General features: G+C 43.6%; 1 protein-coding gene across 1 annotated transcript in view; it reads right to left on the minus strand.

Moving 5' to 3' along the window:
* The window catches only part of jarid2b (jumonji, AT rich interactive domain 2b), a 101,096-nt gene that overhangs the window by 35,941 nt on the left and 47,658 nt on the right, over positions 1 to 17,497 (minus strand). Inside the window, exons 2-3 of the mRNA XM_035619911.2 lie at positions 16,596 to 16,722; positions 8,608 to 8,734 (exon numbers count right to left, since the gene is read on the minus strand). Coding sequence (XP_035475804.2) covers positions 8,608 to 8,734; positions 16,596 to 16,722 — 254 coding nt within the window. The remainder of the gene's footprint in view (positions 1 to 8,607; positions 8,735 to 16,595; positions 16,723 to 17,497) is intronic.

The raw sequence follows: 17,497 nt of genomic DNA on the forward strand, positions 1-17,497 counted from the left end.
CCGAAGATGGAAGAGACATCGGGATAGGGACGAGAGAAAGATGAGCTACACCTAAGATATTGTACATTCTGTACTCTCTCCAGTGCTACGTCTAACCCTCTCCTTCAGTTTCCATCTTATCAACACTTTGGGAACCGGTGCGAAAGCAGGCCTTCTCCATGTGGTCATCTCGATTTATCTGACGAAGAACGTTCGTAAGCATTCTGAAATGTCAATGAGCAAGACACTGCCTGCAATCCCCACAAGCTCCAGGGATGTTGACCCCCAGCCAGTGGAGGGAAGCCAGTAAAGAACATAAATTCTCCTTTGCACTCGGTCAATAACTCAATAAACCTTCAATGTAGGAGAAAAGCATCACAAACAGAAACCTCCTCCCCGACTGGCTCCATAAACCAGTTTAGTGTCCGTCAGAACACATCGGCAGCAAACTAGATGACTAAGCACATTTGTTTATTTGTGTTTATTTGTGTGTGTGTGTGTGTGTGTGTGTGTGTATATATACAGCTGACAACAGCTGATTTATTAAACAGCACGCCAATTCATTTGTGCATAAAATACTTATAATTATTGTATTACAGTCATAATAGGAAAATTCTTTCAATGGCAATTAAGCAGGGCTGATTGTTGTAAAAGCGTCTGCCCATGCATGTTTGATTTATTGACTTCGCTGCTGACTCAGCATATCAGCATCTTTCAATCAATTTACGTATATCAAATGTTGATCCAAATTGTGCAATCACAAGCAATATATAATAATGGAGTGCAGCCGAGGGGGCTGCACAGAGACAGAAACACTGTTGAGACTTGAACTCAACAGCATGTAAAAGATGTTTTAATCAATTTGAATAATCCGTCTTGCTCCACCTGATGTTTCTGATCCTAACCTTTGACCTGCAGCCTGATACTTCAGTTGTAATTAAATGTGAAGCCAATTCTTCGATTACATTGACATTTAAACCAAGATTCTATATTTACCAAGTGGTTTTGCTATTTTTTTTTACTTAATATAGCATTGGAACTAATCCTTTGAATTTCCCAATGAGCTACTGAATGGGTTTAGACGATGAATGAGCGAGCAGCTTAATGTCAAAAGGCCTTTTAATGACTGTGTGTCTCTGGTGCAGGGGTCACACTGTACACGGCGTCCATAGTAGACGATGCCTGGTTTCTTGGCTGTTAAGTGTCACCGTGTGGTTTGGTTTCAGAAATTTGCTGTACCACTGAAACCTGATATGTTCTCTCAGCCTTCCGAGACGAACGTGAGCTAGTCGACCCTGTGTTGATTTGTGTGAATGTGTCAGGCCCTGACTAATAGCTCTCTGCATTCTTAATACGGTTAAGTTCTTTGGTATTCAGGTGGTCACCAACGATGTCAAAAATTAACTATTAGTTGGATAAATAACCGCATGTCTTAATGTCATTCAAAACTAGACATAATTGCAACAGTTGAATAATTCACCTGTTCTCTGCATTTGTATTGCACTGTATACCATCGCAGTAGACTGACAGGAAAAGGCAATACTTAAACACAAACAAATATGTTTGTATAATTGTGTGTTTCAGTAATCTGAACTGTACCAGGGATTCAGCAAATGCATCCAAGTAATCCCTGAGCTATGTCAGACATTCAAAAATCTGGCTACTTCTTTTTCTGCCTTTTGCAGAAATGTGGCACATGTGAATCCAGCAGAGCCTCGAGCATGACTACAAGCGTGTCCGAGCTTTGAGAGATGTTGGCATGGGGCTGGGCTCAAGTCAGACTTTGTGTTCCTTCCCATGATAAAGGTTATTGTGTGAGGCGAAGAGCACTGATCCAGAGTCTGTTCCTCCGGGACTGTGTTAATTGGCTCCAGATGGCCCACATGGTCCTCATAAAAGACTACCTCACTGCATCTGGCTCCATCTAAGTGAGTGTGTATGCATGCGTGTGTGCGCGTTTGCGTATGTGTGTTTGTCTTTCTAAACGTGCATGTGTATTTCCTTAGAGCGACCTAAATGTACATGTTTGTGTAGATAAAAATGAAATGTGCTTGAATGTTTATGAGATTATTCTTCACAACACAGTGTATGTGTTTGATCAATGTCTCCACGTACTCGTCTGTCTATATTTATTTATGCGTGTGTGTATGCGTGCGTGCGTGCGTGCGTGCGTGCGTGTGTGTGTGTGTCTGGCAGTCTGTTCATATCAAATCCATCAGCACACGAATGAGAAAAAAAATTACGTGTTTGCACAATTTCTTAAGCCCATAAGATTTTTCAGTCTTCAAAATGTGATGTTGAAAGCAACGATCACTCTGTAATTGACATCATGTGTATGAAAGACAGCAAGCTCGAAGGTTACTATGTTTTAGCAGGAAAAAAGAAAACTGTTCTTGTATTGCATTTGACAGACATCTGACTCTGTATGGAGCAACGACCAGGTTTAAAAGTGCACCTCTTTTTCTTTTTTTTACACAACTAGTTTCCCAACACAAAACCCTGCAGTACAAACAGTCGTAAGTGAACGCTCACTTCACTCAATGTGTTTATTGCTTTTCTGTCTCTGTGCATTTAGAAGAGAGGTATGTTCCCGCAGCGAACTGACCCGCTGACCCTTTGACCTTCACATATGTAATCAGCCCCATACGCAGGCCAGAGTTAAATATACACTGAACATGTGCAGGGAAAATATATGCACGCTAGACACAAATAAACAATCATTAGTCAGCGAGTCAAGGCCCCTAAGAGGACAAATACGTATGCAGAGACCAAGTCCACTTGTTTTATTGGACGTACACACAGTAGTTCACTATGAAAGGCTTTAATAACCATGAAAGTGATGTTTATACTAAAGTATATTTTGTCAGCATATGGCTTTTATTGATGAATTGCTTGGCTTTGACATCAAGAAAAATGTGACTCTGCTATTCAGAGGTGTGATAGTGTTTGTCCAAGTTCTGCTGTGACAGCTATATGCTTCAAGCAGTCACAATGAGGCTGATATTCATTTGAGATAAAAGATAGAGCAGAGCCTATTTAAATTTAACCTTGGCTACGCACCCGACCACATTTTTTTTTGAATGAAACAAAGAGAGGGGGAGATGGCCTGATAGGCAGATGTGGAGAGAAAAGACATCTTGACAATAGATCAAGCCTAGCTGTATTTCTGTGAATATATAAATGCTATATTAGGTCAGGTGGAAGTCACCAATTGTCCCCTTTGTCACCTTTAAAAATGCTAATGTACAAGAGTGAAACTGCACTTAAGCTAAATGTCTCCAAAATAATTTAAAATCACCAAATGTAGCAGGAGGTTTTGAATTTGTGATAATTCCCATGGCTGGAAAAATATATTGCACAGGACTTGGATCTCCACAAAGAGGGGTGGAAAATACCACAACACTTAAATGAGGGGTTTGTTAGCAGTTAAGGTCCACTGCTCAGGGCTATTTGCTACCCCACCCAGCCATCCCCCTGTCACCACACACGTGAAACTCAAACCATCTGACCTCTGACCGTGCAGTCCACCTTAAATCACCCATGGGAATGGCTGACCACAGCCAGGTTAGGTCGATAAACATCAGAGGTGGTGCCGTTTGCGTTTAGCAATCAGTCTAATTAAGCCCGGGTCTCATATGGGGAGCATCACGGAGACACAGGGGTCTGAGGCCTAAATAAACGTTTAGTGATTAATAGTATGCAGTATTTCAAGTAAATTAAGAAATGTGTCAACTGAGTGGTAAACATAGTTTTTCTACATTTTTCTACTATTTTGGATTCCTGATTTTTCGGACAATGTCATGACTTCTTGTTGAAAGTGTCTCGGGATCCAATGGAGCAGCGATCACAACAACCAAGCAGTCAAATATGAAAGACACTGAGGTACATATGTAGGCTACATCTAGGCTCACACTCACTCCCTAACGGATCAATCCCTCTTCTTTGTTTCCAATCTACTGAAGATTCCCAGGTTGGGTCGACAAGACTGACCCTTTTCTCGGGTCACTACACTGTGCAGTGAAGCAACTCTTGCTACACTGTTTTTCCCCTTTCACACATAACCACCAGCTGAGCTGTCTTTAAGATACACCGCAGGATTAGCTTCAACTGGGACACATAACTTGACATATTCGCGTTTAAAGGTATCATCTAAAAAATGTGATATTCTTATGAAACCATACTCTGGTTTAAATCTACAGAAACCAATCAGATAAGGATTTCTTGAATTCTTCATTGTCAGATCCTATGGTCTATGGACAGAGTCACAGCGATTGCCCCTCGAGTCATATCTGTGATATTGAGCAATATATTAATATTGAGTGAGATATGACTTGCCCTAGGCTAACAACATGTATTCTAACATTGTACAGCAAAAATCCCTTGAAGCATTAAGAATTTCCTTTTGTATTGTGCCATTAAAAGCACCATGCAAACAAGTTGTAACATGGCTAATCTCTACAATCACAGCGCCAACACTTGTATTTGAAAGCGATTATGGGGGGGAATTTGTGCGCTGAGTGACACTATGCACCGTGGCAGACGGCTAACACTCCTTCACCCTTCCATTTCAGCCGAGCAGGAGGCTTTTGCCGCAGCGAGCCGGCGACAATGCGGGGAGAGTTTAGAGAAGATTTTGGAGACTGATACTCTGACATGCAGGGGGGGAGAGTCACTGACAGACTGAAGGAGAAAGAAGGAGCCAGAAGAACTCAGAGAAAGAGAGAGACCTTTTAAACTGTACTGAACTGAGCCTCCCTTTTATGGCACAACCAAAAAAGCTGGTCTCATTTACTGGCTCACATTGGACCATTTGTCCAGCTTTCTACTTCGCCAAGTCTAACGTCCATGTATGTCTATGAGTTGGCTAATGCGAGACCTCCACTTTGTAGTCATTTAATAATTAGGTGTAAGTAGCACAGTTTTGTGTTGTACTGCATATAGGCTTCCTCTTGCAATACCACCTAAAGCAAATCAATACACACACCATGACCCTCTGTTAAAACACACTTGCAGTGTGTGCGTGCAGGCCGCGCACACACGCTTATAATCCCCCATTAATGGAAATGGTGATTATGCATTACTGAAAAGTCATTGGTTACGCTAAAGACAAGAGCGCACACACACACACACACACACACACACACACACACACACACACACACACACACACACACACACACACACACACACACACACACACACACACACACACACACACACACACACACACACACACACACACACACACACACACACACACACACACACACACACACACACACACACACGGAATTCATTAAGTCAAAACAAAACAAGCAGCAGCAGCTGAGTGTTTGAATGTGTGTCTTGGCTGAGACAACAGAGAGAAGATATTCTAAGAGCTGCCAAAAGTTGGGTTCAGTAGAAAGAGTGAGAGAAAGAAAGAGGAGAAGAAAAGAGGGACGGAGAAGAAGGGGGAGAGAACACAGAAATTAAGTTAAGAAGTCTGTCTAAGAGGGGAACTCAACTTCTGATCCAACCACACACACAAACGACCCACACTTTTGTAGTGCTTCAGAAGTTTGAATTTCTTTTTTTTTTCTTTTTTTACTCACACACGAACAACTAGCAGAGTTGCCATGAAAACCTTGTGTAAGCATTAATGAGATGAGCTGACATGAGATGCATATTGAGCTCAGTTTTCTGGTTCCAGTTTTATCACTGAAAATTATTTCGTAACATGTGGAGGCTACTAAATTTATAGAATGGTAATGTTTGAAATCATTAAAGCATGACTTTCCAGATCATTTAAAAGAAAACCACACTGTTCACACTCATGTTTACATTGTACCAGTGAGAGTGGTCATAGAAGATGAATATGCCTATTTTTTTTTTCATTTATGACTTCATGAGATGCTGACTAATCTGTTCATGTGTAAAACAAGTGGGGAGAATTGCAGGGCAAAAATAAATCATACATACAAAATTATGACCTGCTCTACTCTACTTCAATCTGAAAAAAACTATTTCTGGGACTAGTCTCGACACAGCAGTCACTAGTGAATACACAGACGGTCTTCATGCAAACCTAAATCGAATGTGGGACATAAAAAGAGGTGCAGGAATATAACTAGGTCAGTAAACCATGGCAGTGAAGATGAGACTTGGGTTGTGAATGTTTGTGAATGTGTGTGTGTGTCTGAGTTTGCGTGTGCATGTGTGTGTCTGAGTGTGTTGTGTGTCTTGGCAGGGGAACCCTGTTTGGAGAATATGGCCATGCTCATAAGGAAAGGGCTACTACAATGAGCTGGCATGTTTGAGGGGATGTGCTGCCAGTCTATCCACCGATCTCAGGAGCATGGGAAGGCAAACACAGAGTTGATCTCAAAGACTTCTGAAGGGGGTCGCTTCCTGCCAAAAATCACTCGCACCTGTCCTTCTCTCCTCCTCTCTCTCTCTTTCTGCCGCTCCTCCCAGTCTCCCCCTTTCTGTCTGCACTCGGTCCCTTTCATCCTCTCTCCACAGTGTGAAACTTTTTCTTCACTTCCATTGGAACCGTGCTACGCCACCGCTCCTACCTTCTGTTTTCGGCCAGTGCCAGGTGTAACAGCTCCTGGCAAACGTCTTAGTCCTGTTCAGGAACAGTGCGGAGCACACATGCCAGGGGTGCTGGAGTCATCATTTACACATAAACACACGCCCGCCCGCCCGCCCGCCCGCCCGCCCGCCAGCCCGCGCGCACACACACACACACAAAATAAGCTTTTTTAAGAGGGCATGAGGGATTGCCAAGTACTGGCTCGGCTTGTGTTTCATTAGCATCAGATAGAAAGCCTTTCTTCATTCAGTGTGTCTGGAGTAACCTAATGAAAACCGTTGAGCAGGTTGGCCTCTCACTAAACTCAATAGACAGCAGTGTAGGCCATCAGAGCAGGAGGGAGTGAGAGAGTGAGATTGTCCTTGTTATACCGTATTTCCTCAGTGCTTTTCTTCTTCCGCTGCAAGAGCAGACTCCTGTTTATATTTTAATATCGCTACAAGGTCACTCGGTTTCAATTCAGCACTTTGCGACTTCAAGATCGCCCCTTACTAGTGTCTCGAATGCTCGTGGAAACAGCAAGAAGTAGAAGGAATCGTACAGCATCTACACAGTTTGAGTGTGTCGAACAACCTCATGCAGAATCTTTTAATTTCTTATCAGCTATTCCAGTGGCCTTCCATTTCAAAGCCAGGTAGATGAAAAGCCTGTGATGACCAAGCTCAGATTTGGAGGTTACAGTATCGAATGACAGCTAGGAGGACTCAGGCAGGTGCTTGACAAGCAGTGAATGGAGCCTGTATGGGCCGCTCATTACAGAGGGACATCTGCTGCTGTCCGGGCTCCCAGACTCCGCCCCCTAGCTTTACACTGATGCTTTGATGCCCTGTCAGAGTGTGTGTGTGTGTGTGTGTGTGTGTGTGTGTGTGTGTGTGTGTGTGTGTGTGTGTGTGTGTGTGTGTGTGTGTGTGTGTGTGTGTGTGTGTGTGTGTGTGTGTGTGTGTGTGTGTGTGTGTGTGTGTGTGCTGAAAGACCAGCAGCAGAACAAAACAACACAGGCATGAACCCACGCACACGAATAAACACACACCTGCCACCTACAGTAGCTGCTTGAGAATAAAATAAATAAAAGAAAAAAGGTTTATGATATACATGAATATAATGATGTCCTGTATCATGTGTGTGTGATGTTGAGGCAGAGGGAAAACACACTCGCAGACACACAACAGCCATTTAAATCAGCTCACTCTATAGAGCATGAGTATTTGTAGCCAAATCATATTTTCCAGCTTGTGGTTTCAAAACCTGCTTGATGCTGAACGCTTTAGGAGCGTTACATTCTCCAAATTGTTCCTTTATTCCATTTTCCACAAACACATGTCTAAGAAAGCGGTGTTTCTGTACCAATCTTGTTATTTTTCACAGACAGAAACCATTTCAATAATTCACCCCTGATTTAAATAACTTCATGAAAAATGAATGCCGGGCAGAAATTAGCAGCTTATTGTACTGTGCAACAACTTCAATTTATAAATAATTCATTCAGAAATGCATGGCAACATTCCTGTAAATGGCTAATTATAAATGACTGAAACAGCGTTTGTGTTGTAAGACGTGTGGGTGCGCTCATTAAAGGACCTCAGTGCTCTTTAAATGGTGATACTATTTACACTTCTTTGTTGACTGTCATCTTCTATTACAGTACAGTACATTATTTTACAATGTGGAAACTTGCTCTTCTCCAAACATTTTACTGCGCACACACTTGATGAGGGGAAAGGAGGATTGTTTCCCTTGGGATTTCAGGATATATGGGAAGCATTGGGGAGTGAAAGAGACTGAATTAAGAGCAAACCAGGAAAAAAAAGAACAGAAGATAAAGCATGTGTAAAACAATGTGGTGGCGTTTCCGAAAGTTTCTCTTTGCACTTGCCATCTCATCAAACTCACAGCATTAGCAGTAGCAGCAGCCACATTTGGCATTAATTCACACACGCAGATGCCAACAGACACACAAGTCTCCACTAATGCAAGAGTCAGGGCTTTATAAAGCTCTTTAATGACCCAATGACTCACAAACAGGATTAGGATCCTTATACTCCGAGCCTCACCTCTTTTTTGCAGGACCGTCCTCAGTGTACTCGCCGCTCCCATCCAGGCCCTGTGAGCGCAAGGACCCATCTTCTTTGTGGCTGCCCTTTGATCCCGAGCCGTTCAGCTGCCCATTGGCTAAGGAACCTGAACACACAAAGAACCAACAGGGTAAGAGTCTGACCAAAATATATTTTTGCGGACCACTTGTTAGAAACCAGATATCGGACATGGCCGTTTGTCAGTGAGCCATTCCCGGGGCTTAATATTGTTTAATGTATAGCTTGAATATTGGGGGAATAAACAAGGTTTTCATCTGACAGCATTAATAAAACCTTATGTTTTCATTTTTTGTTTCGATGCAGGTGAGAGGACTTAAGGCAGAGCAGATATGTTCTTCTAGGATTATGTCGGACTGTAGAGTGTAGGGAATACAGAGGAAGAAAAGACAGTCTGAGTGAAGGGGATGAATGCAGAGTGAATACAAATAATTCAAGCATCTAGACTGAAAAATAAAAACACATGGACACCTGCACTGAAAACATCCACAGTCACTACTATATTACTGATGTTGTCTGTCCAGTGAATGACAGTGGAGCTCAGACATTTTCCTGAACTTTTCCTGCCAGCCCTCTCGTAAAATGTCCGGAAAATAATCCTGCTTCCTGTGAGAAAACCGGATAAATATATGGAAAATTAATGGCGAGCGAGAGGGTACTGTACCAAGGCACCAACCCTCACAGTCTGACTCGAACAATGTCTTGCAGAATTCTTCATATGTGAAAATGACTGCATCCCATATTGTAGAACTTTCCCCGAGTTCATGTCTGAAAACAGCTCGAAAGTCAAACCCACAAACTATTGCAGCATCAAGGAGGCTAGTTTTGGAGCTAAGGAAAAGTTACTTCGTCATCTCTCAGTCCACATTTTCTCTTGTTAGATGCAACTGCTGCTGACTTAAAGGATAAGTCCCCGTTGAAAACAAATTAAAAACAAAAAAAACAAGCCTGAGGCTTGGTCCGATATTGCTAGACTTGACATTCTCCGCGAGCCCAATCGACAGAGACCTAATTAAATATTTAGCAACAAACAGACAAACAAAATAGAAGCATAGACAGATTCTTAAATCAAAAGCAACAACAGGCTCCAAGAATTTGAATTAGGTCACAAGAGTGAAAGTCAATGGTAATTAAGGAAGACAACCAAATTAAACCAGTAGCACAAGGTCTGATTTACTCATGGGCGATCCGTGCAATTCTTGGAATGTGTCATACCGGCCTGTCTGATTCAACAACAGAGCCTGAATGAGCAAACTTATCAGAGAAACATCGGCGGAGGTTCAAAGCTTTTTCAGGGTTATTAGAATAAAAGGAGAATCAAGGAGCGGCCAAGGAATCGAACCGACTGGAAACAGGGAGTCGCATGTTAGAAGTGTGCTGGTGAATATCACTTGGCAACGTTTAAAGCTGAAGATCTATGTTGATTATACCAAGATTTAACCATGACAGTAATTGATCACTTTACTCATTTTGAAAAGTATTAATGCCTGACTGGTACTTTGTTCAATTATTCACTTTCGTTTTGCTAAAACAAAAGATAACTCACTCAACATTCAAGCCAACAGTGGTTTATTCAACCAGCAGTGCCGTAAATCTTTTCCCAGACAAACACCGTCCCACTAGAATCCCGCTCTATCACTGGATGAGGGATTCGTCGCCTCTCCAGCACACCCGGTGAAATTCCATTTGACTGAAGCGTTGCGGGGATGTGTCACTCAAACAGCACCGCTAACTCCTAATAGTGGGTGTCAAAGGGAAAATAAATTAAGATAATAACGACAGTGGAGCAAGGGTTAGGATACCTGACAACGTGAATGATATCCTGTTTCGCGAGGAGGCTACTGTTGAACAAGCTCAGGCATTGTGTCATCCAGGAAAAAAATGGGAACGGGGAGGTGTGTAGTAAGATTAAATGACAGTGTAGGAGACAGTATGAAGATGAGAAATTATGGAGCAGGTAAGAGACATTTCCAAACCTATGATTTAGCTGATTTAGAAAATTTGCCCTGCGCCGAATGAGCGCACACACAAAGTCAAACATTGTGATGATTGCACAATCGGGCTGTTTTTTGGGTTCTCTCACACGCACGGCAGGTCGGTACCTGAAAGTGATGGTACAGTCATCAGGCACACATCGCTGCGGTCAGAGAGTTAACAAGTGCCGGCGTGATGACTAAGGCCATCGCACTTTTGGCAATGGTTTATGTTGATGGTGGAGAGCCTGTCAGTCTATAGGCCACGGGTGAATCACTGCCTCAAAATGCCTTGGTTTGCACGAAAGGCTTCCATCTGAATCTCTTTAAATCAATCAAGATTTTTACCTAAAGTACTTCATAAAAAGAAAAACACTTCAAATGGCAATGGAAAATTACTAAGAGATTATAAAAATTTCCTTCATTTTATTTAAGAATAATTAAAGACTTTTCATTACTCAATATGGGACAATGAAAAATGTGTTTAATAGAGAAAATTTGTGAATGCTTATTAGTTAAGGCACTAAAAAGGGGGAGATCGTAATCACACACTCAGGACACTGTGTTCTGTCAGTCCAACTTGCACCAGCGCAGCAAAGCAAAGTAGCTCATTAGCTTTAATTGTGCTCAGAAAATGACTGACGCATGATGTCCCCACAGGACGCAAACAAACATGCCGTGGCCCATTTCACCCCCCCTCCCCCCTCCCTCACCGTCTCTTCCCCTCCCCCCATTCCTCCAAAGAGTTGTCTGACATATGCTGGTTGCACACGAGTGCTCTTCTGAGGGGCAGAGCTGGGAATCCCGGGAAGGCAGAGGCCTGGGGATGTGGCGGACAGGCAGGGAGCCAAGGTCCGGTGCCTAGACTCACCGTCCCGGTGCTGGTGGAGGCCTACGACAACTGGCCGCGGAGGGATTGTGGCAGAGGTTAAAACCTTGGAGGGCGGGCGGGAGGGAGGGAGGGCAGTAGAGCACCGTGCTGGTGTGCCATCCCGATAGCTACTCCGTTGGGGGGGAGGTTCTAATCAGATTTACGTGTGCTTAACTGAGCCCATCGCTGCGCTATGTTCGTCTCGAAGTCTCAAGAGAGCAGGAGGGGAGAGCAGAGGTACATACCGTAACACGGCATATCACAGGGCTGAGAGGAGCTTATTAGTGTGAGCCGCAGTAATACGTGGAACTATAGCGGCGTAGTAATGCCATATAGGAAGGACAATTATTGGGGCAGAGTGTGTCCTTAAAGATTCTTGACTACACTTACAAACACGGTTAGCATATATAAATGGATCTTCATTTTAACTTCCATTTTATTAATGAACAAGTCAGTATAATTTGCAGTTGAAACTCCTGTGTTATAAAAGACCTCAATCTTATTTATTCTCTTGTATAAAAGAGCACTACAATTCTATATCATACCCTTTTTGCAAGTAGTCTCCCATGTCTGTATACAATTAGAATTGGGGGATAACATAAAAAAGAAACAATGGGTAGTTTTATTTTAGGGAAACAGAAAATAGAATCCATTCTACTGGATACTAGGAAGCAGAGACTGAAATGGACTGCCTGGATATAGGATTTGAAAAGCCCCTAATATATTGTTCTTTCTTCCAAAATTGGACCCCACAACACTGCATGACACTTAACCACAAGCGAGAACAAAAGCATAAAGCAGTGTATTTAGAAACATGGCATCTGCTTTGTGCAGCTCAAGGCTGTAAATCTAAAGTATCAAAGACAAAGATGGGTGTTTTGCAATGGCTTGAGCTGCTGTGGAATAGGAGTACATGGGGACAGAACAGATGTAATCTTTTTCACTCATTTGACTCAATACCTAAACTCTCCCTCTTTTAGCAAGGATGCTTTCATTCATCACCCTTTATCCCACCTTCTATCCCTTCTCTCCGCTGGTACTCCTTCATCTTTGCTCCTCTGTCAGGTGATGCGATCACCAGGGAAGAATAGAGGGCCCACACAAGGTTTTGGCTGCCACGGCTGCCACTCTGGACATGCAAGGAGCAGGCGGCATGTGGGAATACAGGCTGACAGCAGAGTGAGTGCCGAAGGAAAGGGGACGACATGCATAAAAATGGGTGGGAACGGCAGGTCAGACAGACGGGAAAAGAAAGAGAGGGGACAGTCAGAGAAATGGGCACACCCTCTCCTCAGCCCCTCCTGGTTTTTGGCCAGCAGCCAGATCCTCCTTCAATAGCACTCAGAGAAATGGAGAGGGAGAAAAGGAAAGGATGGGAGGGGAGAGGAGAGGAGAGGAGAGTAGAGGGACAGACGAGTATAGCGGAGGGAGATGGCGAAGTAAGGAGGTAGAGGAAAGAGACCCAGCTTCAGCGATTCGGAGAACTAGAGAGGATGGGTGGGAAACAGGACAGAGGGAAGGAAAGGGAGGGTGGCGATGGAAAGAAGGAGGGAGGGAGGGTGTGGGTGACAGATACTGTAGATAGTTAAGACAGACAGGACAGAGGACAGGAAGGACAAAGCGGAAAAGAGGGAGATGGCGAGAAAGAGGGAGACTGAGACGGATGGAGGGAACAGGAAGGAGAAAAGGGCTTCGGTGGGGGGGGGGTTAAAGATACATAATCGAGGACATTGAGCAACGGGAGGGGGAGAGAGGAGGCGAGAGCTTGCAGAGGAGGCAGTAACCAGAGTCCTATTGATGTGTAATGAAACCCTGCATTCGGGGGGAGACAACCGGAAGGGCAGATGGATGGAGGGAGATGGGGATAAGAAAAGGAGAGGAAGAGGAAGAACGTGACCGTGATGGAGCGGGGAGTGGGGTGAACGAACGGAAGCTGGCACGCAGAAGGGCATAATGTCATTTGTTAAATAATGCAGGGAACGAGCACGAGAGGCAGGAAGTGTGATGGACACAGAGATGGACGGCTGCCAACAGCAAGGGGTAAAGTGGCTGGGGAGACAGCATGATTGCTGGTTATGGGGAGAGAGAAGGCTGGGTGGGTGGGGAAATGGACCCACACGCACGGACACACATACAGCTGACTGACAGACGGCCACACCTCCTCTAAAACAGATAGCCACCGCTGTCACGCAGTCACGGAGAGTGGAGGAGAAGGAGGAGGGGAGAAGAGGTGGCTGGGTATGGATGGAGGTATGTGGGGAGGGAAAGAGGGAGAGACGGCTGCCTGGGGAGGGAGACAAACGCTTCTCTCCGGAAGGATTACAACCAGGTATTGTCCCAACTCCTTCAGTCTGATGATCGCTTTTTTCTCCAAAATGGTGGACGCTTATCTCAATATTTACTGACACAGAGGATCGTTGTCTAAAGATAAATAGATTATTAAAACAGCAAATTGACAGAAATTTAAGTGGCATCTCTTTTGACAATTCAAATGCTTAACTTAGTTTATTATGATTGTCAAATTAATATCTTGGAGCTTTGGGCTTTTATTCTGACAAAACAATACATTTGTACACATCACCTTGGAATCTTGTGATATATATTTCTTCTTTTTTTTTAAATATTCTGTCATTCTGTTTAACAAATGATTAACATAAATAATATGTATAACAACTGATAAAAGTTATTAGTAAATGCTAATAAAGTCATAATTTCTCAAGACGGGGCCTAAGAATTGCTTTCTGTGTCCGACAGATGAATTTAAATACCAAAGATATTGAATTTATAATCACATGAAACAGAGAAAGCAATAAATCCTATTCTTATGTTGAAACTTTTGGTATTTTTTGCTTCAACAATAATTCAATTATTAAAAATTGCCATGATTAATTTTCTGCCAAAAAGAAACCCATTAACAGAGTAATTCTATACATGTGGCATTAATCTATACTCTCATCTTCTTCCACTCGGTCTCTGACATATTCAACGAGTGGGTACATGCATGGTCTGACTCTCCAAAATGGCTGATAGTTTCCCAATAATGCCTGTGTGAGACTGAAAACTGTGGCACATGTCCGGCCTTAACACAAGCCCAGACACTATAACCCTCAGTCCTCTAAAAACAGCAGGGTTGCCCATTCAGGACGTAGCACACGCTGTGTGTGATCCTCCAAAATGGCTGACAGTTTCACCACAGCGTCTGTGCGAGACAGGAAACTGTGCCCCTCGTACAGCCTCCAAAGCCTCGCTAACCCACGGTGCTCTAAAACAGCAGGGCCCGTCTATTCAGCCCCGGCTCCCTTTTGTGTCGGCGCGGGCTGCTGTCGTTACCCCCGGTGCGACGGGCCACCGACGCTTTCCAATGAGTCATTTTTATTCAGGCGATAAGGTCAGCCACCCGCAGTGGCTTAAAAGGCCCTGAGGAGCTCTGGAGTGGCAGCCACGAGATGCCAGACAGACAACGCATACACTAGCTACAGGGAGGGGAGAGGCACTAGGAACAGGCACAGCGAGAAGAAAGGAAGGTGTGAAGAAAAAAAAATTATATTAAAAGGAAAAAGGTGAGCTACATTTCAAAAGAGATTTCCCTCCTGTCTGTCTGTCTGTCTGCCTGCCTGCCTCGTTGGATGACGGGCTGGCTTCCTTGGCTGGGCGTGAACTTTCTGAGGCTCTCTTTTCCTCCTGCTTCCTTTCTCTCAGTGTCTGGTTTGTGTTAATGTCAGCTGAGAATAGCTTCTGAGGCACGTGTGAAGTTCAAATCTCCGCTGCTGGCTGGCTGAGGGCTTTTTATGGGTGGAAGCACCAGTGTCAAACAAAAGACGTGGTGGCAGCTTGGTTCAGAACAAGCTGTTCACCCCCCCCCCCCCCCCCCCCCCTGTGCTCTCACTCTCCTTGTGTTGTTTCAGGTTTGCACGGCACAACCGCAAATTCCCTCAACTGTCACTGTAGACGGCTTCCACCTGGAATTGGATTTCTGTCTAACTAAGCAACTTCCAAGTATTAATTCATGTTTGGGTTTCTATTAGTCCACGTTTTAATGAGTCTGGACCCCAGAGTGAGTGTAAATGTCCAAGCTGGAAAAGATTAACAACACTTCCATGTGTGTTTTTCTTGTGTCTTGTGTGTGTGTGTGGTGCGGTGGAAGACCTCATCAGAGTCCCTGTGCGTGAAGTGCAAACATTTGAAAACAAGTGGGAAATACTTTCAGTTCAAGGGTTCCTTTGAGAATGTGACACTGAACAAGCAAAGCCAAAGACTGCAGCTCGCTGCCCACCGACCCACAACAAAAGGCGACGGAGAGCCCTTGATCATTTGTTCTCGTTGGATTCTTACCATTTAAAGTATGATCAGGTTCCCTGGTCAAATAAAACTTGCTTGGTTTTCACTTGCAAACAAACCAATAAAACTGTCGCTTGCAATAATAGGAACGAAAAGCTAAAAATGAGACACAAACCTCAGCAAAGCAAGACAGAATTGGCAACTCTGTCGTCCACAAAATGCTAGTGGGGCAAATTCTTTTGAGTCTTTCATTTTGTCTTAACGACATTAAAGTTTTCAACATGTCAATTTATTGCATTTTAAGATAGCCTTTAATTATTGCAGGGCTGTTTACACTATAACAATGTCATTCATTTTAAACCCTCTCTGCAAAGTCCTTATTTTAGCTAAATACAGATTTCCAATTAGGGGAGAGAGAAAAAACAAGTCTGGCTTTCATCTGACATTGAACTGTATATTTCTAAACCTTGTAATTCTATTGTCTCCAGTGAATAAATGTGGTATGAGGTCACGATATTTTATTTCATGTCATTCACCATGTGAGACTGAAGAGACTAAAATACCCACATACACATGAAGAAAAAAAACTACCCAAACAGAGGTGGATGTTGGAGGCCCTGTTCAGACCTGATATTAATATCCATGTCGTGGACAGCTATAGGCACAGGTGTGAACGCACCCAAGGACGCATTTGAGATCCGATCGAATGTGTAAAATAAGGAATTATCCATCCAAATTTGTTTGCACTGCTAACAGGTGTTAATACTAGGTCTGAGCAGGGCCGTAGCGGCACAGTCCCCGCACGTGTAGGATGTGGACGAACTCACCATTGGAGTTCGTGGTTCCGTCGCCATCCAGCTGCCTTTTCTGTGCACTCCTAAACTCCTTTAGGGAGAGGTAAAGCACCTTTCGCATAACCCGCTCCTCCGACCATGGGATCCCATCACTGTCATCCTGCGAAAAAACACCCAACAGAGAGAGAACGAATCAGCACAAAACATCATCACACAGAAACAGTTTCTTCCCCCCCACTTTTTAAAAAGAAAATATTATTCTGTCTTTTTGAGGTTGTGGTAAAGAACATTTCTGACAAACAATTCTGAATTCTCACATTATTCTCTGAAAAGGAAAATCAAACCCAGCGGACAAGACAATCAGCAGGCCATTAATATAGGTGGCAGCTTTGCAAAATGGACGATTATTTATGCTGAGTGGTTTCCTTTGTTTCTGTTGTCGCACAACAGCACGTCCATTAAAGTGTGAGGCGCGGTCAAGGTCAGGAAACACTTACACGACACTTTTGCGAAGTCAAAACAAAAACCTCACAAGCCAACATGAGCAGGACCTGTAATTTTTAACCTTCTTCAGCCAAAGAAATGCCACAGTTTAGTGGTCTAAGGACTGTTGACATTTTATGGGTTATTTCTATACAATGTAATTTGTCTACCAAAATAACATGACCATGAAGGAAACACAAACGTGTTTAAACGTGAAAACGTAGGACAGCTTTAGCAACGAGAAACAAAGACAAAGTTTTAGTAAAATAGGGAATCTTCGCACGTATTGTTCCGGCTGCCCCCCCCCCCCCTCCGCATTTCTCCCTGTATCGTGACATTAGCATGACACAACATTAGCATAACATAGCATTAGCTTGGAGCTAGACACAAGGCAACGCATTAGCATGACAATGCACGCCGGACGGCATCGCCGCACAATGCCATGATAGGAG

This window comes from Scophthalmus maximus, chromosome 22 (assembly GCF_022379125.1).
Source record: "Scophthalmus maximus strain ysfricsl-2021 chromosome 22, ASM2237912v1, whole genome shotgun sequence".
In the NCBI taxonomy this organism is placed as follows: Eukaryota; Metazoa; Chordata; class Actinopteri; order Pleuronectiformes; family Scophthalmidae; genus Scophthalmus; species Scophthalmus maximus.